This window comes from Catharus ustulatus, chromosome 2 (assembly GCF_009819885.2).
Source record: "Catharus ustulatus isolate bCatUst1 chromosome 2, bCatUst1.pri.v2, whole genome shotgun sequence".
NCBI classification, from domain to species: domain Eukaryota; kingdom Metazoa; phylum Chordata; class Aves; order Passeriformes; family Turdidae; genus Catharus; species Catharus ustulatus.
The window spans coordinates 123,270,140-123,296,616 of NC_046222.1; the positions used below are offsets into that span (position 1 = coordinate 123,270,140).

Sequence of the window (26,477 nt, forward strand, 5' to 3'; positions counted from 1 at the left end):
CCATCCCCTTCCCACTGAATTAAAAACCTCTCCATCCCAAAAAACCTTCCCTGAGTCTGCACTTTTCCTCTCAGCTCCTCCCTGCCCTGCATGGGGCTGGACCCAGCACTTCTGGATGTTCTCTGCACCCCCAGAGAGTTTCCCCAGCACAATTTGGGGATCAGGGAAGATCCCCCTTCATGGATCCTCCTCCATCCCCTGGAGTGGGGATTTCCAGCAGGATCCTGCTCTGGGTGATGAGAAGGAAATACAGTAATTTTACAATTATAAGCTGCACCATTTTGACTAAAATTTTGGTCCGAACCCAAAGTGCGGCTTGTAATCAAGTGTGGCTTATATATGGACAAAGAACAAAAAGTTGCTGTTTTAGTTTGGAGGACAGGTGTGTGCTGAGAAAGGCAGGAGCCTCTCTTTGAAATGGAGAATGTAAACCCCCTCCCTCCAAATTATTAGAATTTTGAAATCAAGGGGCTCTCAGGCAAAGAGATGGAATTAGGAATAACAGTTCTTTACTAGGGAAATTAAAATAGAAATACAGCACTACAAAGAACAAACCCCAAACCCTGACACAGTCAGAGTACAACCTGACACCCGTCAGGCAGGGTGTTGGCAGCAGTCCCATCCCATGGTGGCTGCATCCTCCTGCAGTGACAGATGTGGCTCAGCTGGAGCAGTGCTCCTGTACAAGGTGCAGTTTCCCTCCGGAGCTCCAGTGGGGATGTGGAGAAATCCGGTTTTCCTCTGGAGTCCAGTGGAGAAAGGGGCTCCCTTAGTGTCCCAAAACCTCTGTTTTTATCTTGGTAAGAAATGTTGGGCTCTTCCCCCTGGCTGGAGCAACTCCCAATGGGATGCAGTAATTTTACCAGTCCCACAGTGGGACTCAATGGCCATGAGCAGAAAATGACTGGCTGGAGGAAGGATGGGTTGTGAAAAGATAAAGAACAATGCCCTGCCTGGTTTCAATGGATGGCCCATTAGCAGAATATCTCCCAGGGAGATCAGGATCACTGCCCCACCCTCAACAGATGGTGATAGAATAGAAACATTTTATCACACCCTGTATTGGAACCCAAGATACCTGGACGTGCGGCTCATAATCATGAAATTACTGTAATCTTCCTCCTTCTCACTCCCTTCCCTGCCAGCAGCCACCAAAAATTCCTGTGTGGGGAAAAGAAGGAGCTGAAGCCACCCCATGGTGTGGGCCTGGAGCTCCAGTGCCACAGCCACAGGGAATCTGTGCAAGTGGGGATGATTGCCCAAAATATTTTGCCAACCAGATCTGTGGAGCTGGCAGGGCTCCATCAAAAAAAGAGAATTTCATAGAGAAGTGTTTTTCCTGAGAATGCAGGATGTGATTTGCAATTATTGCTCAGCAGATAATATGGATATAGAATTCTATCAGTGACTTCCACAGTTTTCCTTTTTAAGGAGCACTTTTGAAGTACCATCAATTGCAGATTCATCATTTGTGGTGCCACAAACCAGTTTGCATCCAAACTCATGAGCACATGAGCTGGGCTAGCACACACAGACCAATTCCTCTGGAATTCTGGCCCATGGAAATTCACTCTGAGGAAAAATCCCTGCTTTTTCACACCTCCCTACTACAAATATAGATATATAGAATTATAGAATAATTTGGGTTGGAAGGGGCTGTAAAGATCATCTCTGTGGCTGCCGCTGGAACCCTGGAAGTGTCCAAGGCCAGGCTGGACAGGGCTTGGAGCAGCCTGGGATGGTGGAAGTGTCCCTGCCCTGGATCTGGAAACCATTCCATGATCCTCTAAGATGTGCAAAATAAACAAAATAATTGCAGTTGTTATAGAATTATTATATATTAATATATTGTCCATTTTTATTTTTTTCCTCTGCCCCTCCACATCATTTTTTACCCAATCACTTCATCCCCTGTGGAATGGGGCTCCTTACAGCAGGAGCCACATCTTCCATTGGATTTGGAAAGTCTGAGATCCATTTGGATCCTCCCCAGAGGTTGATTTGGACAGGGATAAAATTCAGTGACTGTCACAGATGATCTCTGCCAAGCCTTTGCTTTATCAGCACAGGGGTGGGGACACCCAGCAGCAGCCCAGGAATGGGAGCAGCCTTAGGAATTCCAGCTGTGGCATTGGGAATCTCCTTTATTCCTGGGAGGAACTTGAGGCAGAGCAATTTGGGACAGCACAGGTGGGATACACGGGAATCAAGGCCTTGGTTTAAAGGAGGGGTTGGCAGAGGCAGAGCAGTTCAGTTTTCCAGAAGAAAGGAGGATAGCAAGGATAATTCCAGCCATGAACCAGAGGCTCAGCAGCAGGGAGGGAGCAGAATTTGGTGCTGGCTCCAGAACAAGTTGTTCTCTAAACTGTCAGTGAATTTCAGCTGGAATTGAGGAGATGGTTCCTAAGGCTCAGAGCAGCCCTGGACATCTTCCAGGGGCTCTCAGACACACAAAGATGGAATTTCAGATGGATTTTGCTCTGTAAGTGCAGAGCACCAGGTGTGGCTGGGCTGCAGGATGCTGGAGCTGCTCTCCAGGTTCACATTTGCTTCCATTCCATCAATTCTCTGCAGCACTGGCTTCATCCAGGGAGTTTCAATTCTCCAGGAGAGGCAGGAGAACGTTTGGGATCTTCTCTCTCTGCTCTGGAGCCAGGCTGGGACACCTGGGGGTGACACCTGGGCAGGAGAAGCTCCAGGGAGAGCTCAGAGCCCTGCCAGGGCCTGAAGGGGCTCCTTTCCATCCCAAACCATTCCATGACTCCAGGATTCCATGAGTCCCAACCCTTTTCCTCTGTTGTATCTCAGTCTCAAGATAAAACCTTTCCCTGCAAACTCCCCATTCCCACAGCAGCTCCCTGGATCATTCCCTCCTGTGCTGGAGCCTCTGGTGCCTCTCCAGCCCCAGGATCTTTCTGGCTCCTCCAGGATTCCTCCCCTTCAGCCACAGATTTGTGCCTCCTTCATCCACACAGGGCAGAGCAAGGTGAGGATCTAATTCCTCAACACCTGCCCTTGTTCCCAGCAGCATTTCCAGCTCCAGGGCCTCAGCTCTTCTCAAGAGCCTCACATCCAGCGTGGAAAAAAAACAAACAAAAAAAAAGATTTGAAATTGTTTGGTTTTTCCATCAACTAATGGAAAGAGTTATGTCATGGTGGTTAATCCACAAGATTTCCAAGTGTCGATTTATTTGAGATAGCAATCTTCATATTCCAAATGCCTGGCACTTCCTGGGATTGAAAAAAGCAGCAGATAAAGCAACAAATATGTTCTCAGTTCCCAAGCAACATCTCCACTTCCACCAATCTTTCTTCTGCTTTTTTCCCACCACGAGGAGCATCCTCGAGGATAACTCCAAATAACAAAAAGGAAATCTTGGGTTTCAGGCAGAGAAGTTGAGAGCTCTGTATTTTGTTCTATGTTTTGACACTAATCCCGTGATTTTTTTAGGCAAATAATTGAGAGTTTGATTTTTTACAGAGCATTTAGGAAAGCTCAGGAAGCAGAAAAGTGTTTCAGGAGGATCTTTGAAGGTGTCCAAGCACCTAAACCACAGAGAAACCCATCCCAGCTGTGGAGCTGCCTTTGGAAATCCCTCTCCCTGAATCTTCAGGCAGCTCTAAAATTGGGCAGCTCATGCCCAGGCACAGTTGTATTTTCATTAATCAGTCCATGTCTTTTACCAGGGGAGAGCTGATGGATCCTGAGAGCAGAGCTGGCAGGCAGGGACAAGAATTCCCAGTTCAGTTTTGGACTTGCACAGCAATTCCTCCTGCTCTGTTTGGTTTGATCCCCTTCCACTCCCCTGAGCCCTTCTCCGTTATGTCCTTGGGAAAGTGGAGCTGATCTCTGACCCAGGGCAGGAATTTTGTGCCAGAGAATTTCCTGGGCTCTCTCCTTGCTCCTTGATCTCTCTCCCCTCTCCACCGTGGAGCCTCTGCCTGCTCTTCTCCCCGTTTTTGGGGTAGCATCTTTCAGCTCTGCCTCAGGGGACATTTCTGCCCCTTTTCCATGGAAACACCTCAGTCTGCTCATTCCCAGGGTTAGCTCATCTCATCCTGGAGGTGTTTAAAGTAAATATCTCAGGTTTAAACTGGATATTGGGAAGGAATTGTTCCCCAGGATGGTGAGGAGGCTCCCAGAGGAGCTGTGGCTGCCCCTGGATCCCTGGAAGTGTCCAAGGCCAGGTTGGAGCAAGGTGGGACAGTAAAAGGTGTCCCTGCCCATGGCAGAGGTTGGAACAAAATGATCTTTAAGGTCCCTTCCAATCCAAACCATTCCCTGCTTCTGAAGTTTGGATGGCAAACATTGAGCCTTTGAGGTTTTCTCGTGTTTGGGGTTCTTCCCCACTGGCCCTCAAAGCATTTTTTTGGCCTTTGAATGTCCCAGCCATGAGGAAGATGAAAAGCACTGATTGCAAAACCCTGGTAAATCAAATCTCCCCGAGTTCTTTACAGACAAACCCAGTTTCTTTCCACAGCATTCTCCTCTTTAATCCCCTCTTGGCAGAACACGCCAAGGTTTGGAGAGCAGAGCTCAAATTACCTTCCGTGGTAAATAAAACAAACAAAAAATAAATAAATAAGGGCTCCTTACCCTAAAAACAAACACCCACTGAAAACAGCTCCTCCTTCACCTGGTGCTGCCCAGGTGCCAGAAGATGCCACCTGGATTTTGTAATTGAAAGTGTTCTTTGCCCTCAAATTCTGAATTGAACATCTCCAAACTGGAGCTGTTGATGGGGGCCGGGCTCTGCTCCCAGGGAACAGGGACAGGATGAGAGGAAACAGCCTCAGGCTGTGCCAGGGGAGGTTGGATTGGATAATTAGGAAAAATTTCTTCCTGGAAAAGGCAGTCAGGCTTTGGAAGGGGCTGCTCAGGAAGGTCTGGATGTGGCACTCAGTGCTGTGGGCTGGGTGGGCATCAGGAACACGATCTTAATTCTGGAATTCTGGAATTTATCCACGGCTTGGGGGCTCCTTTCAGGCCTTTAAGAGAACATTGCATGAAGCAGGATCGTTCCCTGAGGATCCCACGTGGTGCCAGCGCTCACAGGGCTCCTTTTATGTGGCTGAGTACACACAACACCCTTAGCAAACTCCTGGCTGAGCTCTCCCTTTGTGACCCCAACAAATGGGGATTGTTCACAGGTGAGGGACAATGGGCTGGGATGTGCTCGAGGAGGCAACCCATGGTTAGATAATTAAATGGGCTCCATCTGACCATTCCCAGCCTGTTTGTACAGCTCTTCTCTTAAAAGGATATTCAAGAGGGCCATAAAAAAATCATGGGTTTGCTCTCAGGTTGGGTTTGATTTCCAGCATGAAATTCCCAGGTCTGTGTCAGAGGATTCTTTGGTTTGTCTGTGAGGGGCAAAATGCTCAGTTTGATATCAGGGATTCAGGGTTTGGTGCAGAGCTTCAGGAACCTTCAGGGATATTTACCCAAAGAGATGGTTGGAATGTCTTTGGTCAGGTAGACAAAAATGGAATAGAAATAGAATTGGAAGCAGGAACGATTGGAGTTTGCAAGGGACCTCAAATCCCACCCATCCCACCCCAGCCATGGGGACACCTCCCACTGTCCCAGTGTCCAACCTGGAACTGAACATCCCAGGGATCCATGGACAGGATCTGCTCTGGCAATTCCATCCCAGCCCCTCCCAGGGAACAATTCCTGATTCCCAAGATCCCATCCAACCCCACAGTGAAGCCATTCCCTGTGTGCTGTCCCTGCAGCCCTTGGGAATTGTCTCTCTCCAGGTTTCCTGCAGCTCCTTCAGGCCCTGCAAGGCCACCCTGAGCTCAGCCCAAAGCTTCTCCTGTGCAGGCTGAACAATCCCACTTCTTCTTAGCCTTTAGCACATTTAATTACAATTAGCAATTATTTTACATATCACATGGCCAATTTGGGCTCTCTCAGCTTATTGCAAATTTAATTAAGGTGATCAACACAAGAAAAAACAATGAAACCAAAATTCTTTTGCATGGAAAAAAATTCCTGTAAAGTGCTGCATCCTCTGGCCCACAAGAAAGACACTGAGTGAAGGGCAGCTCTTGATTTTATTAGGGTGATGATTTACAGCTGGCTGAGCAAGGGGAGCTCTGCTGATGCTTTCAGCAGGTGGATTCCATTTTCCAAATCCCACATCCAAACAATGCTCCTCGTTCTGCAACCTGTGAACAACTGCACAGTGCCTTTGATACCCTTGAGAGCTACATAAATGTGACCAGTTTTCCATGCAAAACCATTGGCAAATGTGAATTCAGGATTAGTTAGTTAATAGGGGAAGGAATCCACCAGCAAACAGGAGCTGCTCTGCCACACAGCATAAAAGTGAACACCTGTGATAAGGAGGAATTTCCCCTTGGAAAGGGAGCTCAGGGATTGGCACTGCCCAGGGAGGTTTGCAGTGCCCATCCCTGCAGGTGGCACCTGGAGGTGGCACTCAGGGTGACAAGGTGGGCACAGCTGGGACTGCCTGGGCTGGGAGGGATTTTCCAGCCCCAGGGATTCCATGGAATGGGAAGGAGACATTTCAGGTGAGGGAAACCCATCCCTGGGTGTTTGTGCCAGGCTCGTGTGTCCAGGGTGATGTCCAGCATCAACATCCCCCCTCCATCGAGGAAGGAAGGGAAAAGAGAGAGAAAAAAAGGACAGAAATGAAAAGGGAAAGAAAGGAGAGAAAAAGAAAGAGAGAAATAAAAAGAGAAAAGGGAGAGAAAAGGAGAGAGAAATAAAAAGAGAAAAGGGAGAGAAAAAGAGAGATAAATAAAAAGAGAAAGAAGGGAGAGAAAAAGAAAGATAAATAAAAAGAGAAAGAAAGGAGAGAAAAAGAAAGAGAGAAATAAAAAGAGAAAGAAGGGAGAGAAAAAGAGAGATAAATAAAGAGAGAAAGGAAGGAAAGAATGGGAGAAAACAGAGGAGAAAAAAAGAGAGAGAAATAAAAAGAGAAAGAAGGGAGACAAAAAGAAAGAGAGATAGAGAAAGGAAGGAATGGGAGAAAAGAGAGGAGAAAAAAAAGAGAGAAATAAAAAGAGAAAGAAAGGAGAGAGAAAGAAAGAAAGACAAACAGCTGTGCTAATCCCTGTGCTTGTTTGATCATGTTCAGAGGCTCCCAAGCTCCCATGGCAGGGCAGGGTTTTGTTTCAGGAGGGTGGTGCCTACTGAGGGCACGTCCATGTGATTTCTGTATTTGTACATTAAACATTTCCCCAAGATGTAATTCCTTCCCTCCTGCACTCAGAATAAAGAGACTTTACGAGCTGAGCTGCCTCCAGAAAGCGAGCACAGGAGGGCTGTTGGGGCAAGATAGGGCAAATGGAAATGTGTCTGAGCTGGCTGCTCCACCCAGCCTCTCATCTTTAGAGGAAAAAAAAAAAAATCATAAATGTTTCCAATAAGAGAGAGAGGCCAGGTCTGATGAGCACAGACGGTCTGCAGGCATCTGCCCAAGGAGCTGACGCTTGGCTGGTACATCCTCCTCTGATTTATGTTGTGTGTGTGTCTTAAGCCTTAAATTGTTGAGTCTCTGGCTGGCTGCAGTGGGATTAGGGGAGGGCTGAGGGTGTTTGCAGCTCGCAGAGCTGGCGCTGATAGCGGCTCTGGCACCGAGTCAGTCCCAATCTCACACCTGTCTGAGACAATGAGGGCCTTGTTGTACCCATCTCCACCGAGGGCTGTCATCCCTGCTGCTTTTCCACCTTGGAAGGAGGGGAAAAAATAAAGGGAGGATTGAAGGAGCGCTGTCTCCTCACAGGGCACGCTGGGATGGAGCATATCCCTCTTTTCTGTGTGGGAAAATGTGTTTACAGACCTGAAGGGAGAGATGGAGAGAGATTATTTACAGGGAATGGAGTGACTGGACTAAGGGGAAGGGCTTCAGACTGAGACTAGGTTTAGATTCAACATCAGATATTTGCCTGGGTTGTTCATCCTCGTGGTCTCCCTTCAGCCACTCCTTGTCCTCCAGTTCTGCAGCACAGATGTCTTGGAGGTGCTGGAATGGTTCAGAACCTCGTCCTGCCCTTTCTGTTTTGTCATCCCTGGGAGCAGAGTAAAGCAGGGAGTGCCCACCTGTCCTGGGCAGGATTTTCCATTTAATCTGGGGAAGGGGCTGGAGAATTCCTGAGGGAGCTGGGAAGGGGCTCAGCCTGGAGAAAAGGAGGCTCAGGGGGGACAGCAGCAGGAATTTCCCCATGGAAAGGGAGCTCAGGGATTGGCACTGCCCAGGGAGGTTTGCAGTGCCCAGCCCTGCAGGTGGCACCTGGAGGTGGCACTCGGGGTGACAAGGTGGCCATGGGGACAGCTGGGAATGGATGAATTTGGAGATCTTTCCCAACTTCAATCATCCTGGGATTCTCTGACTCTGCCGTTCTTGCTGCTGCCTCCATCCTTTGCCCCAAAACTTCTGGAGCAGAAATTAGGGAGGGAAAAAGGAGAGTGAGGAACCCTTACCCAGCGAGATGGAAAAGGGTCAGAATTAGACCAAACACAACTTTCTGCTCTCCTCCCTGGCCCAGCTGAGGCTCTGCCCCTGCCCTTGCTGGGGTGGTCCCAGCAGGGAAAGGAAGGATGAATTTTTCCAGGAGTGAACACAAAGACAGACAGCAAAGCTCCTGCTGCCGGTACCTGCCCGCCTTTGTTTGAGCACCCAGCAAAAACCCCCCAGGTGAGAAACACAGACAGCAGCTCGATGTTATCTCCTCCAAAGCCCAATCCCAGTCCAGTGGTGGCCACTCTCCAGCTCTGCTGGGCTCGTGGGGAGCAGGGATGGCTCCTTCATCCTCCACAAACAACATTTCTGCCTCGGGGCCCAAATCCTTCCAACATTTCCCTGGGTAATTGTCTGGCTTTGCCTCCTTGTGTCTCATGCTCGGCTTATCTGGGAGTTTAGGCTGGCTCAGAGAGAGGGTGAGGATGGGGAAAAGCTGCTGGAGGACAGGGGGATGAACCTTTCCTGTTGAATTCCCTGGCAGGAGGTGCCAATGCAGCTCCAAAATCGTTTTGGGATGGCGGTGGGGAAAAAATGAGTAATGCAGCATCTTAATTGAAGCAGATGAAAGAGCTGCACAAATAAACAAAGGGGTTTTTTTTTTTTGGTGTTGTTGTTTCTCTGGCGGCCTCAAAATATCAACAACTGCACAACAACACCAGTAAATGTCTAATTCTGGATGGATTCAAACTAATTGTTTCCAAATGTTGCTGCCTTTTTTTTTAATTGTGGAAATGCAGATATTTTTTAAAAAATATTTAAATTCAATAATAATAATAATAATTCAATTTTTGAAGTTTTTCCATCCTGACCAATATAATCAGCGGTAACCTTGGTTTTTTGTCATTGCGTTGGAATTTTACATTAAACACAAAAATATTTGCTCTTACCCCTATTTAAATAATATTTGCTTACATATCAAGATTATGTTTAGCTTTGAGATCGTTTCTGAAATGGGAAAAAAAGTTCCTTTTACTCACAGTGATGACTTGGGCCTCTCCTTGCCACAGCTGCCCAAAACTGCTCTGCTCAGCACTTTGGGGGCAGCTCAGACGTGTCCAGCTGAGTTTTTTAAAACTTTGTGATGTTTCAGAGGTTCAGAATTGCCAAGGGAGAAGAAAAATTTTTACAGGATATTTCGGGGCAGACAGGCTGGTCATGGGGTTGTGCTCAAAAAGAGATTTTAGCAAGATGGGCTTCTCAAATCCAGAAGTTTTTGGTATCTAAAGGTCAGGTTTTGGTAGCTAAAGGTCAATTTTGAAGTTGTTTAATACAGAAAGTGAAACTCCTATTTGTATAAAACATTTCCCATCCCATAAAAGAAATCTTCCTCAGCCTGGCAAAACAACAGCACTTTGTTGGTTAATTCTGGCAATTACTGTATTTCTTCCACACTGGGACATTTTGCAACATTTGACAAGTGTTGACACTTCTTTTCTCCACGGGATTACAACTTTCCTTCCACACTCCTATTCCTCACTCCACCCTTGCTGCTCTCACCTCCCTGCACACAAACCTGGAATCAGGAGAGGGATGGAAGGACACAAAACTGAGGGGAAAAGGGGCAGGGATTGTCCCTCCAGGGCTGTGTCCAGTCCTGGCTCCTGCAGGAGAGCCCTGGAGGGGCTGGAGCGTGTCCAGGGCAGGGAACGGAGCTGGGGAATCAAAACTTCCCATGAGGAGGAATTTTCTTCCTGGAAAGGGAGCTCAGGGATTGGAAGTGCCCAGGGAGGTTTGCAGTGCCCATCCCTGCAGGTGGCACCTGGAGGTGGCACTCAGGGTGACAAGGTGGCCATGGGGACAGCTGGGACTGCCTGGGCTGGGAGGGATTTTCCAGCCTTGATGATTCCAGGATTCTGTCTGGTTTTCCCAAGTCCCCACAGAAAAAGCTCCAGGAGAAGGGACATCAGCAGCTGCCCCCAGATCTCCTCCAGCATCACTTTTTTGGGGCATTTCTGTGGGCAGTCTGTGGCCAGAGCATTTCTGGCTGACCCCTGAGCATCCCCAGCCCTCTGCTGCTTCAGGGCTGTCACTACTGGCACCTTGCTCTGTAAGGACACCAAAGGGTTTCTGTGGGGGTTGATTTGATTTTCTTCTCCTTGTCATGTTTAGAAACACCAGAGAGAAGCACCTAGACCCTCACAGATCCTGTTCCCCTTCAAATTTAGAACCAGCTTGTTCTGAGCAGGGACAGCACCAGGGAGAGGCTGGAGCTGGGCCAGGAGGGATTTAGGGTGGGTTTTAGGGCAAGGTTCTTCCCCAGAGGCTCCTCAGGGATTGGGCACTGAGCTCCAGGAGCTGCCAGGGATGCCCAGGCTGGGATTGTTGGAGGATCTGTGACTGTGGATGATCCTTGTGGGTTTATTCCTGCTCAGGACATTCCATAATTCCATAAAACCCAGCAGAAGGACATTTCCAGCAGTGCAGATGTTCCAGCTGAGCTGGACCCAGCGCATCTCAAACCCTCACCCCACAGCTGGTGCCAAAATTGAACATGGATATGAATCCTTGCCTTCCTGCAGCCCCTCTCCCCCTGGCTGTGCCCCTGCAGCCTCTCTGCTCCAGGGTGGCTCAGGGGACAGGTCCTGCTGTCACCTCCTGTGGCCACAGCCCGGCTGGAAGGGGTTGCTGCACCCCAAGTGCTGAGGGGTTTCAGAGAACAATCAGCATTTCTGCAGAGCTGTTTGAAATGGAGTTTCAAAGGCACTGAGCTGGGGATTTCAGCACCAGAACTCCATCTGGGTTCTGCAGATCTCAAATCAGCCTCAGAGTTTCAGGGAGCAGATCCCTCAGGAGAGTTTTCAGCAAGTCTGGTTTGGTTCAGGACCTTAACAAGCAACAGGTCCTCAGCTGCCTTTTAAAACACAACTGTGTGTGATTCTGAGTCAAACTGTACCAATAGATGTTCTCATGGAGAAGACTTTCCCTTAAAAATCAGGGTAAAATCAAAGCTGCACTCTGGAGAGAGGTTTCATTCAGCAGCATTTCTCTCAAGGTGACCTCAGCTGTTCAAGTATGAAGGTTGCATTTGATATGTCACTTATTTCCTCAGTCAAATGAACCAGGGTGTCTTTAGATCATCAGAGATCTGCTCATTACCAAAAGTTGTTTTTAATCCTGATCTGTGATGGGATTTAAAAGAATCCAAGCAGATTTTCGTTTGCCATCCTGAATGAGGGTTTGGGGGGTGGCTCGGTGCCCCTGGATGAATTCTCCTTTATTAGTTTACAGGCTTTCTTCTGAGCACTTGGGATGGCATCATGAAAGTGGAAATGGCTGTTATCTTCAAAGGCCTCTTTTATACTGACAAAACTTCACCTTACCCACTCGTATTAATAATCTATTGCCATCCTAATTAGTTCACATCAAGGTCAGTGTTTGGTGGGGGATAAAATGGCTGTAAGCTCCAGAGAACGAGTTTGTCTTCCACTGCTTTCATGCTGGTAAAGAGGAGGGAGCAGGGAAAGAGGAAAAGAAGAGATTGATGAGGATTTTTTGTTTATCTTCAGGCTAAAGGACCTGGATGTGGAGTAATTAGTTCACATCATCAGGGGCAACCTGTGAGAGAGCTGAGGCCACGTTGTGTTCACCCATTTATCACCCAGTGAACTGCAGAAACTTCATTCAATTCTCCTTTCCTTTAAGGCATTGATTTTCCAGTGGGAATAACACATCCAAGGGGCTTTCAACCTCCTGAAATGCAGACTCAGAGCTGGAAATGTTTTACTGGGACAGGAGCACGTGGCTGCCCCTGGATCCCTGGAATGTTCAGTTCCAGGTTGGAGCACCTGGGACAGTGGGAGGTGTCCCTGCCATGGTGGGGTGGCACTAGGATGAGTTTTAAGGTCTGGGCCTGAGCTCCAGGGGATCAGAAAATTTTCACAGGAGCAGCAGGGTCGGGTCCAGCCCATGGGAGAGGAAGGTGCAGCTTTGGCACCACAGTACAAGAAGGATTTAAAGCTCTGGAGTGACCAAAGGAGGGACATGAGGATGATGAAGGGTCTGGAGGGGCCACATGAGGAGAGGATGAGGGAACTTGGATTTTCCAGCTGCAGCAGAGGGGGCTGGGGGGAGAATCACTGGGATTGCAGCTCCTCAGAGGGACAGCTCTGATCTCTGCTCTGGCACAGGGACAGCACCAGGGAGAGGCTGGAGCTGGGCCAGGAGGGATTTAGGGTGGGTTTAGGGCAAGGTTCTTCCCCCAGAGGCTCCCCAGGGAATGGGCACAGAGCTCCAGGAGCTGCCAGGGATGCCCAGGCTGGGATTTTGGGGGGCCTGAGCAGGGACAGGGCTTGGATTGATGATCCTTGTGGGTTTATTCCAGCTCAGGATATTCCATGATTTAATCACATGTCTGCACACAGTGACTCAGTGTGACTTCCAGGTGCTGGCTCAGGGAATATCTCTCCATTTCCTTTAGTCTTGCTTCACCCCATGAAAGAGAAACTTCTGAGGTGTATCCAGGCTGGGATTGGTTTTCCCTGAGCCATCTGTACATTGTGTGTCTGTGTCTGACACAGTCATCGGGTATCTCTGCCATCGAGGAGGGAAAACAGCTGTTCCTGGGCTGTGATTCACCCTCCTGGCTCGGCTGGGATGTCTCCCTTAGGGTGAAACAACTTGAACCCCACAAGTGTCTGCTCTGCCCTGCTGGCAGCAAAGTCTGCAGTCTAGACAGGTAGCTGCGAGGTCGGCACCTCCAGAGTGGAGCTCTCGGGTGGGCTGGATCCTGCCCCGGGAGCTGGGGCAGCACAGACAGCGTTATTACACCGAGTCACAATTAGTCTGTGTTTGCAGGGCACATTTCCCTGCTCATCTCCCCGAGCTCTGCCCCCCGCCCGAGCCCGGCAGACGGAGCAGGGATGGGAACTGAGCAGCACAGAGCAGATAAATGTGCCCCGAGCTGTTGTTGCGGGTGAACTTTCCCTGCCGGGGTGACACCAGGTAATTCTCACGTGCTCTGACTCAGCCGTGCCCTCCCCGTGCTCCGGCTGAAACCGGGATTGCGGGAATTCCATAAAACTGGGATTGCAGGAATTCCATAAAACCGGGATTGCCGGAATTCCATAAAACCGGGATTGAGGGAATTCCATAAAACCGGGATTGCGGGAATTCCATAAAACCGGGATTGCGGAATTCCATAAAACCGGGATCGCGGGAATTCCATAAAACCGGGATTGCGGCAATTCCAGCTAAAACCGGGATTGCGAGAATTCCATAAAACCGGGATCGAGGGAATTCCATAAAACCAGGATTACGGGAATTCCATAAAACCGGGATTGCGGGAATTCCATAAAACCGGGATTGAGGGAATTCCATAAAACCGGGACTCAGGGAATTCCATAAAACCGGGATTGAGGGAATTCCATAAAACCGGAATTGCGGGAATTCCAGCTAAAACCGGGATCGCGGGAATTCCATAAAACCGGGATTGAGGGAATTCCTCGGGGGCAGTGTGGGGATCAAGGAGTTCATCAGAGGAGAGAGCAGAGTGGGGCACCTGGAGCAGCTCAGGGCTGGGGAGGGGACAGCTGGGGCAGGAATTGTCACCTGGAATTGGCACCGGGGAAGCTCCCGCAGGTGATTCCGTAAAGTTTGGATTTGTCCCCGCGGGCTCACGGGGACAAGAAGGGAGCAGTGACTGCCCCAGGAGGAGCCACCCCCTTGTCCCCGTGCGGGTCCCAGGAGGGCACAGAGGTGGCATCAGCTGCCTGCCACCATCCCTGTGCTGTGTCCCGCTGTCCCGCTGTCCGTCTGAGCTTCGGGACAGACTCACAGCAGCAGGAGGGGAAGGTCAAGGCTGAATTTTCTTTTTTCGAGGAGGATGGGGGTGGGACGGAGTCTCCCTCGAACAAATCCCTGCAGCTCTCCAGGCTGACTCACACCTGCGAGACAAAGAACAATGCGCCCCCTAATTCACAAAATTCAGCTCTGCGAGCCGGGCTGTCACTGGCACCTCGGAAAGGTTCGTCACGTCCTCGCAGGCAGCCCAGGAGGAGGAGGAGGAGGAGGAGGAGGAGGAGGAGGAGGAGGAGGAGAGGGATGGTTTATGTTTCACCGGAGCAGTTTTTGTACCGACCTGCTGCGATTGTGAAATCCCAGTTTGCACAGCTCGGGGCTGGCTGCGCTTCCTGCTCCTCTGAGGGGGTTTTGGGGGGGTTTTAGGGGACCCCATGGAATGCTGCTCTTTTTTTTGGGTATGTGGGGCTCTAAGGAACTCTTTCAGGCAGCATTAAACTTGAGGGATAAACATTCCCCAGCTTTATCCCCAAAATATCCACAGTTTCTTTCTCCTGCTGCCTCAACAGCATCTCCAAACACCTTGCTACCACTGCAGCGCCAAATTTCTTGATATGATGTGAGAAGCTAAAATCTTGACGGAAAATCTTCCCCACCACGCTAGAACACCTTGTTTGAAAGGTTTCTGCTTGAGGCCGATGTTTGTCTTAATCTCAGGTGATGCCTCAGCGTGGAGAAACTCCCTCACTCCCCCACCCCAAAGGTTTTTTAGACGCTCCAAAACTCCAGAATAGTGAAATAAAATGCAAGCAAACACTGAGGTGGGAGGTCCCTGCTAAAGATCCCTGTCCCAGGGAATAGCCGGGGATGTAGGAGCCTCTCCCACCTCACCTCCAACCCCTCTGTCACCGTCATTGTCACCTGCCAGCACCCTGAAAGGGGCTCCACACAGAGCAGGGCAGCTCCTGTCCTGCAAAACCTTCCCAGGGGCTGGCACTGGAGGGGACCCCACCAAAAGCGGGTGGAATTTTACAATTTGCCGGGTAATTTTCCATTTGTAGCACGGAGAATGGCAGCCTTGTGCGGGATGCCCTGCCCGGGATGGCCTTTGGAAAGTCCCCCTTATTTATGCTAATGACTAATTGCTCGGGCTGCCGGCACTGCCGCACCTTTCTCGCCGGGCTGCCTTGGGTTGGGGATTTGCTGGGTGCCGAGGGAGGGAGGTTGAGTCATTTTGGATGCCTGGCTTCTGAGGGAGAGGAGGTCAGGCTCATTCCAGCGCATTTCCCGATTTTTTTGTGTTCCCACTGCTCCACCTGGAGCTGCTGGGGCAGGGAAACGAGAGGGGAGAGAGGCGGAGACAGGCGGGGGGTGATGGTAAAAGCAGGGCAAGGAGGAACCGGGATTTTTTTGGGGCAGCTTTTGGCATCTTTGTTCCGAGCAGGGAGTATTTCTGTGCTCACAGGTCATTTCCTCGATTAGGCAAGACACCTCTGAGAAAGAACAAGCCCAGTCACGACCGCTCCTGCCTCGCACTCCGCGGGAAGGCAAAGTGACACCAGAAGTTTTCCTTTGGAAAGATTAGCAAATCACACCGGGGGAAGGGGGAGGGGGACGCATCCCAGACCCAGAAATCCCTTTCGGGGTAATTCAGGAGCCTGTCTCGGGTTTGGCAGCTCCGAGCTGAGCCCGGCTCGCAGCCAGCCCGTGCCCGCTGTCAGCTGCTGCCTCTCCCTCTCCCATTCCAGGCCGGAATCGCGGAGCCACTTTGGGGTTTTGTTGCGTGTGACTGACAGAAATTTGTGCAACCCGCGAGGGAAAAGCCTGGCAGAGGCAGCGGCAGCGATTTCGCAATTGCTGCGGCCGTGGCGGGGATGGGCTGGGCTGGGGGGATTGGCAGGGACAGCAATAGCGGGGAATGAACAGCTCGGCACTCGTGGCTGAGCCTTCCCCTCCTGGCTGGGCAAAAATCCCTCCCAGGAGCTGTTCCGGGCAGTGAGAGGATGATGAAGGCAGCAGTGAGAGGATGAAGGCAGTGAGAGGAGGATGAAGACAGTGAGAGGGGGATGAAGGCAGTGTGAGGATGATGAAGGCAGTGAGAGGATGATGAAGGCAGTGAGAGGATGGTGAAGGCAGTGAGTGGATGATGAGGGCAGTGAGAGAAGGATGAAGACAATGAGAGGAGGATGAAGGTGGCAGTGAGAGGATGATGAAGGCAGTGAGAGGGGGATGAAGGTGGCAGTGAGAGGATGATGAAGGCAGTGAGAGGGGGATGAAGGTGGCAGTGAGAGGATGATGAAGGCAGTGAGAGGATGATGAAGGCAGCAGTGAGAGGATGATGAAGGCAGTGAGAGGGGGATGAAGGTGGCAGTGAGAGGATGATGAAGGCAGTGAGAGGATGATGAAGGCAGCAGTGAGAGGATGATGAAGGCACTGAGAGGATGATGAAGGCAGTGAGAGGATGATGAAGGCGGCAGTGAGAGGATGATGAAGACAGTGAGAGGATGATGAAGGCAGTGAGAGGAGGATGAAGGCAGTCAGAGGATGATGAAGGCAGTGAGACGATGATGAAGGCAGTGAGAGGATGATGAAGACAGTGAGAAGATGATGAAGGCAGTCAGAGGATGATGAAGGCAGCAGTGAGAGGATGATGAAGGCAGTGGGAGGATGATGAAGGCAGTGGGAGGATGATGAAGGCAGCAGTGAGAGGATGATGAAGGCAGTGAGGATGATGAAGGCAGTGAGAGGATGATGAAGGCAGTGAGGATGATGAAGGCAGTCAGAGGATGGTGAAGGCAGTGAGATGATGAAGAAGGCAGTGTGAGGATGATGAAGGCAGCAGTGGGAGGATGATGAAGGCACTGAAAGGATGATGAAGGCGGCAGTCTGACCCGTTCCCAGCTGTCCCTCTCCCCGCCATCCCCTCCGTCCCGTCCCGTCCCGTCCCGTGCTGCTCCCCGCAGCCCCAGGAGCTGGGATCGGCATCGGGAGCAGCAGCAGCAGCAGCAGCCGCGGGTGACCCGCGGGGACACACGGAGCTGTCCCTGCACAGCGGGATCTGGTGCCTGGTTGGGATTTGGAGATTTTAACGCAGCATTTTCTGGTCAGAACACAAAAATCCTGTGGGGGCTTCCCTTTAGTCAGCGTGGTGTGGTGGGTTGGTTTGTTGTATGGAAATAGGGAGGGGATTTTTGCTGTGACCTTAAGGAAAAAGCTGACCTGGGGTTTATGAATCATGCACTGAAAATTGCTGATTTGTGGCTTCCTAGGGCCTGACAGGATGACACCGTTTTTAGAGGGATCCTTTTTTAATTTTTTTTATTTTCCAAGAGAAGTTGTGGATTCCCCCTCCCTGGCAGTGTCCCAGGTTGGATATTGGGGCTGGAGCACCTGGGACAGTGGGAGGTGTCCCTGCCATGGCAGGGCTGGGATGGGTGGGATTTAAGGTCACTCCCAACCCAAACCAGTCTGGGATTTTGTGATTCCACGAGAGGCACAGGTGTGCCTTACACTGTGCCCCCTCCCAAAAGGAATCATTGAATTACCATCCCAGCTCCTCTGCTCCTGTGTCCCAGTGATTTCTACATGTGCTTTGGGGCATTTTCCAGACAATGCCCTGTGAGAGCTCAGCAGCTGTGCTGTGTTTTTGACAGAGGCCTGGACCCTTCCCTGGTGATGTGTGAAGGAAGTTCTTACAACCAGAGAATGGTTTGGGTTGGAAGGGACATTAAATCCCTTTTCCCACCCCCTGCCCTGAGCACGGGCACCATTCAGCAGATCAGGTTGCTCTGCATTTTGTCCTTGGCTATCAAAAACAACTCTGGAGCCAAACTCTGCTCGGTGTCACAGCGAGCTCGGCTGGGTTTGTTTGGGGCAGCCCCTGCTGGGCAAGGATGGCCTCGGGTCTGGGGGAATCCACCTGGGAGTGGGGCTGTGAGGATGGGGAAGGGCTGCAGGGACCATCCAAGGAGAGCTTGAGAGAAAGAATTTGGATTGGAGAAAAGGAGGCTGAGAGGAGAATCACTGGGATTGCAGCTCCTCAGAGGGACAGCTCTGATCTGGGTGTGCTGGGACAGCACCAGGGAGAGGCTGGAGCTGTTCCAGGAGGGATTTAGGGTGGGTTTAGGGCAAGGTTCTTCCCCCAGAGGCTCCCCAGGGAATGGGCACAGAGCTCCAGGAGCTGCCAGGGATGCCCAGGCTGGGATTTTGGGGGGTCTGTGACTGTGGATGATCCTTGTGGGTTTATTCCAGCTCAGGATATTCCATAATTCCATCCCCCCTCCTGTGCATCCCTCCCTTGAGCACCCACGGTGCCCTGAGCCGCAGGGATGCATTTTTAGGCAATTCCCGGTTGGGAAAAAGCAGGAGCCGTTCCCAGAGCGCTCTGAAGCCGCACCTCGGGGTTTGGGGAGGGGGTTCGGGTGGATTTTGGGGGGTTCAGGGGGGTTTGAGGATGTTCAGGAAGGTTCGGGGGGCTCCGCTGCCCGGAGCGCCAGCGCCATCCAGCGGCCGCACCGCGCAACTGCACCCGCGGGCACAGCTGGAACAGCGAGCGAACATCTGGAAAAACATCTGGGAAAACAGCTGGGGAAAACAGCTGGGGAAGCAGCGGGAGCACCCCGCGAAGGGGACACCCGCTCTCGGCAGTTTTCTCACCCCGTCCCTCCTCCCAACCCCAACGCGCGTTTGGTTAAATCGTTAAAGGTTGCGCAACATCTGGCGGGGTTAATTACAGCTGTTAATTACAGCTGCGGAGAACGCGGCGATTTCGGGGCAATAAAACAAGACGAGGCACGAAGGACGGTTCAATAAGTCGGCGCTTAATGGGGTGTTAGGCGGGAGGGAAGGGGACGGCGGAGCTCGTGACTGCTCGGAGAGGTGTGAATTATTGCACCATAATTCGGGCCCTGCAGGGCTCGGCTGCAATTAATAACTGTTTTCGTGTTGGAAACGCGTTTTCTCACACCATAAAAAGCAGCAGTGGAAAGTAATCGCGAGTGGGAGAAGCGCTGGGAGGATTGAGCTCCAAATTCACTGTTTTTGGGGTGTTTTGAGATGGTTTTGGGGGATCCAGTTTGGCTTTTTGTACCAGTTTGGGTTTTTTCCCTGTGTTGAAGCAGCTCTCCCTGGAAATCTTTTCACAGATATTCCAAGTTGGGAAGCAAATCCCGTTTATTTGCACCAGATTTTCACCAGATTAACTTCAACTACTTTGGTTTCCCATGCCAAGCTACCAACCCCTTTATTTGCAAAGCAGGAAAGACTTTGTTGCTTTTTTTAATGTGTTCAATTCCAACCCGTTCCAGTTTAATTTTGGGAAACCTGAAAACTGAAGGAAAGCAGACATCCCCAGAATAAAATATCGTTTGAGGCCCTTGATCCAGCAGCTGGAAATGCAAACCTTGACTTTACTGGGATCTGGGTTTGCCTCTTGGTACTGAAAATGGGCCATAAAAATGCAATTTCAGGGGTAGTTTTCTGCACTTATTATTAAAAAGAACTGGGAGGGCGGTGCCTGGGTTATCAGCACGATCTGCTCTCATGTGTGTACATCTATAATTCACTATATTAACATCCTTCAATAACCAGCCTGATGGCAAAAGGGGAATCTTTAAGGGCGACTGCAGGGATTGGGAATGCAGGTAAAGACAGAAAATTGATTGGTTGGTTGGAGATTCACTTAAGAAAGACTTAATGGGATGAGGAGATTAATAAAGGAGATCTCTGGCATTGCTTTGGGACCCCAGAGGTCACGGTGACAGGAAATGGATGAGGAGGGTCAGGAACTTCCAGGATTTTTGTGGATGTTCTTTCAGAGATTTGGGTTTGTTATTTGATTTTTTTTAGTCAGGATGGAGCTTTGTGCATGGATGTTTTTCCTTCTGGGAAGAGCGTTCCCAGCAGGTCAGGGGTGATTCTGGAATGGTGGGATTCCAGGATTGTAGGGTTTTGGGATTTTGGGACTCTGGGACTCTGGAATTGTGAGATTCTGGGATTGTGGGAATCCGGGATTCTGTGATTCCAGGATTGTGGGATTCTGGCATTCTGGATTGTGGCATTCTGGGTTGTGGGATTCTGGGATTCTGGGACAGTGGAGTTCTGGGATTCCAGGATTCCGGGAGTCTAGGATTCTGGGATTGTAGGATTGTGAGATTCTAGACTGTGGGATGCTGGGATTTGAGGATTGTGGGATTGTGGGATTCCAGGATTCTGGGACTCTGGAATTCTGGGAATCTGGAATTCTGGAATTCTGGAATTGTAGGATTGTGAGATTCTTGATTGTGGGATTGTGGAATTGTGGGATTCTGGGATTGTAGGATTGTGGGATTCTGGGGCTCTGGGATTCCAGGATTGCAGGATTCCAGGACTGTGGGATTCCAGGATTCTGGAAGTCTAGGATTCTGTGATTCTGTGATTCTGGGATTCTGGGATTGTGGGATTCTGGAATTCTGGAATTGTAGGATTGTGAGATTCTTGATTGTGGGATTGTGGAATTCTGGGATTGCAGGACTGTGGGATTCCGGGACTGTGGGATTCCAGGATTGTGGGATTCTGGAATTCTGGGATTGTAGGATTGTGGGATTCTTGTACTCTGGAATTTCAAGATTGTGGGGTTCCAGGATTCTGGGATTCTGTTATTGCGCAATTCTGGGATTGTAGGATTGTGAGGTTCTAGATTGTGGGTTTATGGGATTCCAGGATTGTGGGATTTTGAGATTGTGGAATTCTGGGATTGTGAGATTCTGGGACTCTGGGATTCCAGGACTCTGAGATTCTAGGATTCCGGGATTCTGGGACTGTAGGATTGTGATATTCTTGATTGTGGGATTCTGGGATTCTGTGACTGTGGAATTCTGGGATTGTAGGATTGTGAGATTCTAGATTGTGGGATTGTGGGATTCCAGGATTGTGGGATTCTGAGATTGTGAAATTCCAGGACTCTGAGATTCCAGGATTGTGGGATTGCAGGATTCTGGGACTCCAAGATTCTGGCATTTTGGGATTCCAGGACTCTGGTATTCTGGTATTCTGGTATCTGAGATTCACGGGGCAGTTCCCACCCCTGGGCTGAGATTCTGGGCTGGAATTCCATCCCTGGGATTCCAGCACTCGGATGAGCTCCTGAAACACAGGGATTGAAATCAGGGAGCTGCAGTGTCCCCCCAGGGCAGGGCTGGCCCTGGGGATGCTTTGGGGGTTCATTTTAATGCATCCCTGGAGGTTGAATTCCCTCCTGTGACCTTTAATAAACTCTGATTATAAATCAACAAGCAGGTGATGCTGCAGTTCAGAACACACCAGATTTTTGTGCCCTTTCTGTTCCTCCTGAAGCCCATTTAATGCAGTTGGATGTGGCTTTTTTTATCAACATGAGTCAACTGATTTTATTCTGAAGGAAGGCTGCCTGGAAAAAAAATTAAATATTAATAATATCTGAATTTGAACTTGTTACTCAGCAGAAAAATCTAACTTCAATCTGCAACTTCACCAGTGGCTTTTGAAAAGCTGGGAGTTTTGTATAAATCCTTGTAAACAGATGGAACAAACAAAACGTAAAACTCATCTCCTTAAAGAACAACAAAAGAATATCTTCCAGATGGGCTTTCTGATGGGAGATCAAAGTCCTCATCTCAGACTTGGGAAATTTCCCTTCCTTGCTGGTATCAGTTTTATCTGCATGCAGATCATCCAGCATTTGTTGGTTTTTTTTTTTTTTTCAACAAAGGGAATTGTCTTAAAGGAGCAACAGGAGTATGCTCTTAAAGCTGAAGAAAATTGAAAATTTTTACTAAAAATAGGAAGAAAATTAAAAAGGGTGGGTAAAGGGGGAGGAAACTCTTTGATTCCTTTGATTTGTACAAAAATAAGATGTTTCAAGACCCAGCTTCACCTGCAAAATGAAATCAGGAATTGTTCCCTGGGAGGGGCTGGGATGGAATTGCCAGAGCAGCTGTGGCTGCCCCTGGATCCCTGCAATGTTCAGTTCCAGGTTGGAGCAGCCTGGGACAGTGGGAGGTGTCCCCATGGCAGGGGTGGGATGGGTTGGATGTCCTTGATGCCCTTCATGACAATTTTTGGCTAAAAGAGCTGAGAACACACAGCCCCAAGGACTGAGGAGGGGTTTCCCCTTGGAAATTCTATTCTGGTTTTCCCTCTCTTCTTCTCTGGTGTGGGGGCGTGGGTTGGACTTGAAGATCTTAAAGGTCTCTTCCAACCTGGTGATTCTGTGTGTGATTCTGGGTGTGATTCTGTAATTCTGGGTGTGATTCTTTGTGTAATTCTGTGTATAATTCTGTGTGTGATTCTGTAATTCTGGGTGTATAACTCTGTGTGTGACTATTTGTGTAATTCTGGGAGTGATTCTGGTGTGATTCTGTGATTCTACAATTCTGTGTGTGATTCTTTGTATGATTCTGTGTGCGTTTCTGTAATTCTGTGTGTGACTATTTGTGTAATTCTGTGTGTGATTCTGTGATTCTGTAATTCTGTGTGTGATTCTGTGTGTAATTCTGTAATTCTGAGTATATAATTCTGTGTGTGACTATTTGTGTAATTCTGTGTGTGATTCTGTGTGTGATTCTATAATTCTGGGTGTGATTCTTTGTATGATTCTGTGTGTGTTTCTGTAATTCTGTGTATAAATCTTTGTGTAATTCTGTGTGTGATTCTGTAATTCTGGGTGTATAATTCTGTGTGTGACTGTAATTCGGGGAGTGATTCTGGTGTGATTCTGTGATTCTACAATTCTGTGTGTGATTCTGTGTTTCTGTAATTCTGTGTGTGATTTTTTGTGTAATTCTTTGTATAATTCTGTGTGTGATTCTGTGTGTGTTTCTGTAATTCTGTGTGTGACTATTTGTGTAATTCTGTGTGTGATTGTGGGTGTAATTCTGTGTGCATTTCTGTAATTCTGTGTGTGATTCTGTAATTCTGTGTACAATTCTGTGTGTAACTGTAATTCTGGGTGTAATTCTGGGTGTGATTCTGTGATTCTGTAATTCTGTGTATGATTCTTGCTATGATTCTGTGTGTGTTTCTGTAATTCTGTGTGTGATTCTGTGTAATCCTGTGTGTGATTCTGTAATTCTTTGTATAATTCTATGTATAATTCTGTGTGTGATTCTGTGTATAATTCTGTGTGGGATTCTGTGTATGATTCTGTAATTCTGGGTGTAATTCTGTGTGTGATTCTATGTGTGATTCTGTGATTCTGTAATTCTGGGTGTGACTGTGTAATTCTGGGTGTAATTCTGTGTATAATTCTCTGTGTGATTCTGTGTATGTTTCTGTAAATCTGTGTATAATTCTGGGTGTGATTCTGTAATTCTGTGTGTGATTCTGTGTATAATTCTCTGTGTGATTCTGTGTGTGATACTGGGTGTAATTCAGTGTGTAATTATTTGTGTAATTCTGTGTAACTTTTGTTTAATTTTTCCTGCCTGGTATTAATGTGAAACAACAAAAAAACCTTCACTAGGAAAAGAAATAAACATTAAAAAACGAATAAATAAAATAAAACAAGTGATGCTATAGACAGAACCTCACTTGGATCCCTCCTGACGTGGGGGGTTTGCAGAACTGAAATCCATTCCCAGCCCCTCCCAGCCCCGCAGATGCCCATCCCAGCCCCGCAGATGCCCATCCCAGCCCCGCAGATGCCCATCCCAGCCCCGCAGATGCCCATCCCAGCCCCGCAGATGCCCATCCCAGCTCATCCGTGCTGTGTTTTGTTGCAGACTCGCGGCAGGTGCAGCCCTCGCCGCCCTGGTCCTACGAGCAGCCGTACCAGTACCTGGGCTCCATCGCCGCGCCCGCCGTGCACCCCGCCACGCCCATCTCACCTGCGCGCCCCGCCGCCGTCAGCTCCCTCACCGCAGAGATATCCAGCCGCCTCTCGGGTCAGCGGGGACGGGGACAGGGATGGGGACAGGGACAGGGGATAGGGGATAGAGGGGCAGGGACACGGGATAGGGGACAGGGACAGGGGGATAGGGACAAGGGGACAGAGGGACAGGGAACATGGGATAGAGGGGCAGGGACAAAGGGATAGAGGGGCAGAGGGACAGGGGACAAGGACACGGGACAGGGAACATGGGACAGGGACAGAGGGACAGGGGATAGGGGATAGGGGACAGGGGACAGGGACAAAGGGATAGAGGAGCAGAGGGACGGGGCACAGGGACACGGGACAGAGGGACAAATGGAAAGAAAGACAAGGGGACAGAGGGACAGGGAACGGGGACACGGGACAGGGACAGGGGACAGGGACAGAGGGACACGGGACAGGGACGGGGACAGAGGGACAGGGACAGGGACAAGGGGATAGAGGGACAGGGGACAGGGACACGGGACAGGGGGGATAGGGGATAGAGGGACAGGGACAAAGGGATAGAGGGGCAGAGGGACAGGGACAGGGGACACGGGATAGGGACAGGGGACAGGGACACGGGACACGGGACAGGGACAGGGATGCGGACAGGGACAGAGGGACAGGGGACATGAGATAGAGGGGCAGGGACAAAGGGATAGAGGGGCAGAGGGACAAGGGACAGAGGGATAGGGGACAGGGAATGGGGACAGTGGACAAGGACAGAGGGATAGGGGACAGGGACACGGAACAGGGACACGGGGACAGGGACAAAGGGATAGAGGGGCAGAGGGACAGGGGACAGGGACAGAGGGATAGAAGGGCAGAGGGACAGAGGGACAAAGGGAGAGGGGATAGGGGACAGAGGGACAGGGACACAGGACACGGGACAGAGGGACAGAGGGACAGGGACAGAGAGACAGGAGACGGGGACACGGGACAGAGGGACAAGGACAAAGGGATAGAGGGGCAGAGGGACAGGGGACAGGGGATAGAGAGAGAGGAGTATAGAGGGACAAAGGGAGAGAAGGACAGGGGGACGAGGGACAGAGGGAGAGAAGGAGAGGAGGACAGTGGGAGAGAGGGACAAAGGGAGAGAGGGACAGAGGGACAGGGGACAGAGGGACAGAGGGACAAAGGGAGAGAAGGACAAGGGGACAGAATGACAGGGGACAGAGAGACAGGGGACAGAGGGACAAAGGGAGAGAAGGACAAGGGGACAGAGGGACAGAGGGACAGGGGACAGAGGGACAGGGGACAGAGGGAGAGGAGGCCAGAGGGACACAGGGACAAAGGGAGAGAAGGACAAGGGGACAGAAGGACACAGGGACTGAGGGACAGGGGACAGGGGACAGAAGGGCAGGGGACAGAGGGGCAAAGAGGCAAAGGGATAGAGAGACAAGGGACAGAGGGGACAAAGGGACTAAGTGAGAAAGGGACAAGGGGACACTTCCCTGGTCACAAATAGGTGGCCTTGTCCCCACCTCTGGGTCCTTCATGCCAAGGGGACACTTCCCTGGTGACAAACAGGTGGCCCAGGTGCTGCCCCAGCCCTGCAGAGGTTCTCAGCTCATTCCGAGGTTTTGGGGGATGTGTGGGAAGGACAGAGAAACAGAGAATTTTAACAAATGAGTTTTGATAAACCTGTCACAGGATTAATTGGGCTGGGAAAGATCTCAGAGGTCATTGATTCCCAGCTGTCCCCACGGCCACCTTGTCACCCTGAGTGCCACCTCCAGGTGCCACCTGCAGGGATGGGCACTGCAAACCTCCCTGGGCACTTCCAATCCCTGAGCTCCCTTTCCATGGGGAAATTCCTGCTGTCCCCCCTGAATCCCAAACTGCTTTGGGGTGGGAGGAACCTTGAACCCCATCCCATCCCCACCCCCTGCCCACTTTCCACTATCCCAGCTTGCTCCTGGAGTTGGGCACCCAACAGAGAATTGTCCAAAAAAGGATGAAAATGAGGAAAAGCAGCACTTTGAAGGTGTAGGGAACTATTAAAATCATTTAGATTGCTGAGGAATTATCAGGTTGCCAGGAAATGGATGGCACAGATATTCCAACTCTGTTTCCTTCCCTCCCTCTAAATTCAGAGCACAGCAGGATCTGGGTGGATCACTGGCTGCAGGATGGTGGGGTTGGACATTTTAAATGTTGCCCTGGATTTTCTTGTTTTCCATGCCCATCAAATCGTCCTGCAGAGCTTTAGAAGCCACCAGAAAAAATGGAAGTGAAAGCCACCCCAATTCCACCAAGTTTAACTGTCCTGACCTGCACATCTTGAACCAATCTGTGTGGGCAGCAGCAGGAATTTTCTATAAATGAGTGAGAGCCATATCATTCTAATTTGCATAGAACCTTTGCAAAAATCC

General features: G+C 50.0%; 1 protein-coding gene across 1 annotated transcript in view; it reads left to right on the forward strand.

Annotated features, from left to right (window-relative positions):
* Positions 1–26,477, forward strand: part of RUNX1 (RUNX family transcription factor 1) — a 79,614-nt gene that overhangs the window by 49,645 nt on the left and 3,492 nt on the right. The window contains 1 exon segment of the mRNA XM_033083833.1: positions 23,972–24,133. Coding sequence (XP_032939724.1) covers positions 23,972–24,133 — 162 coding nt within the window.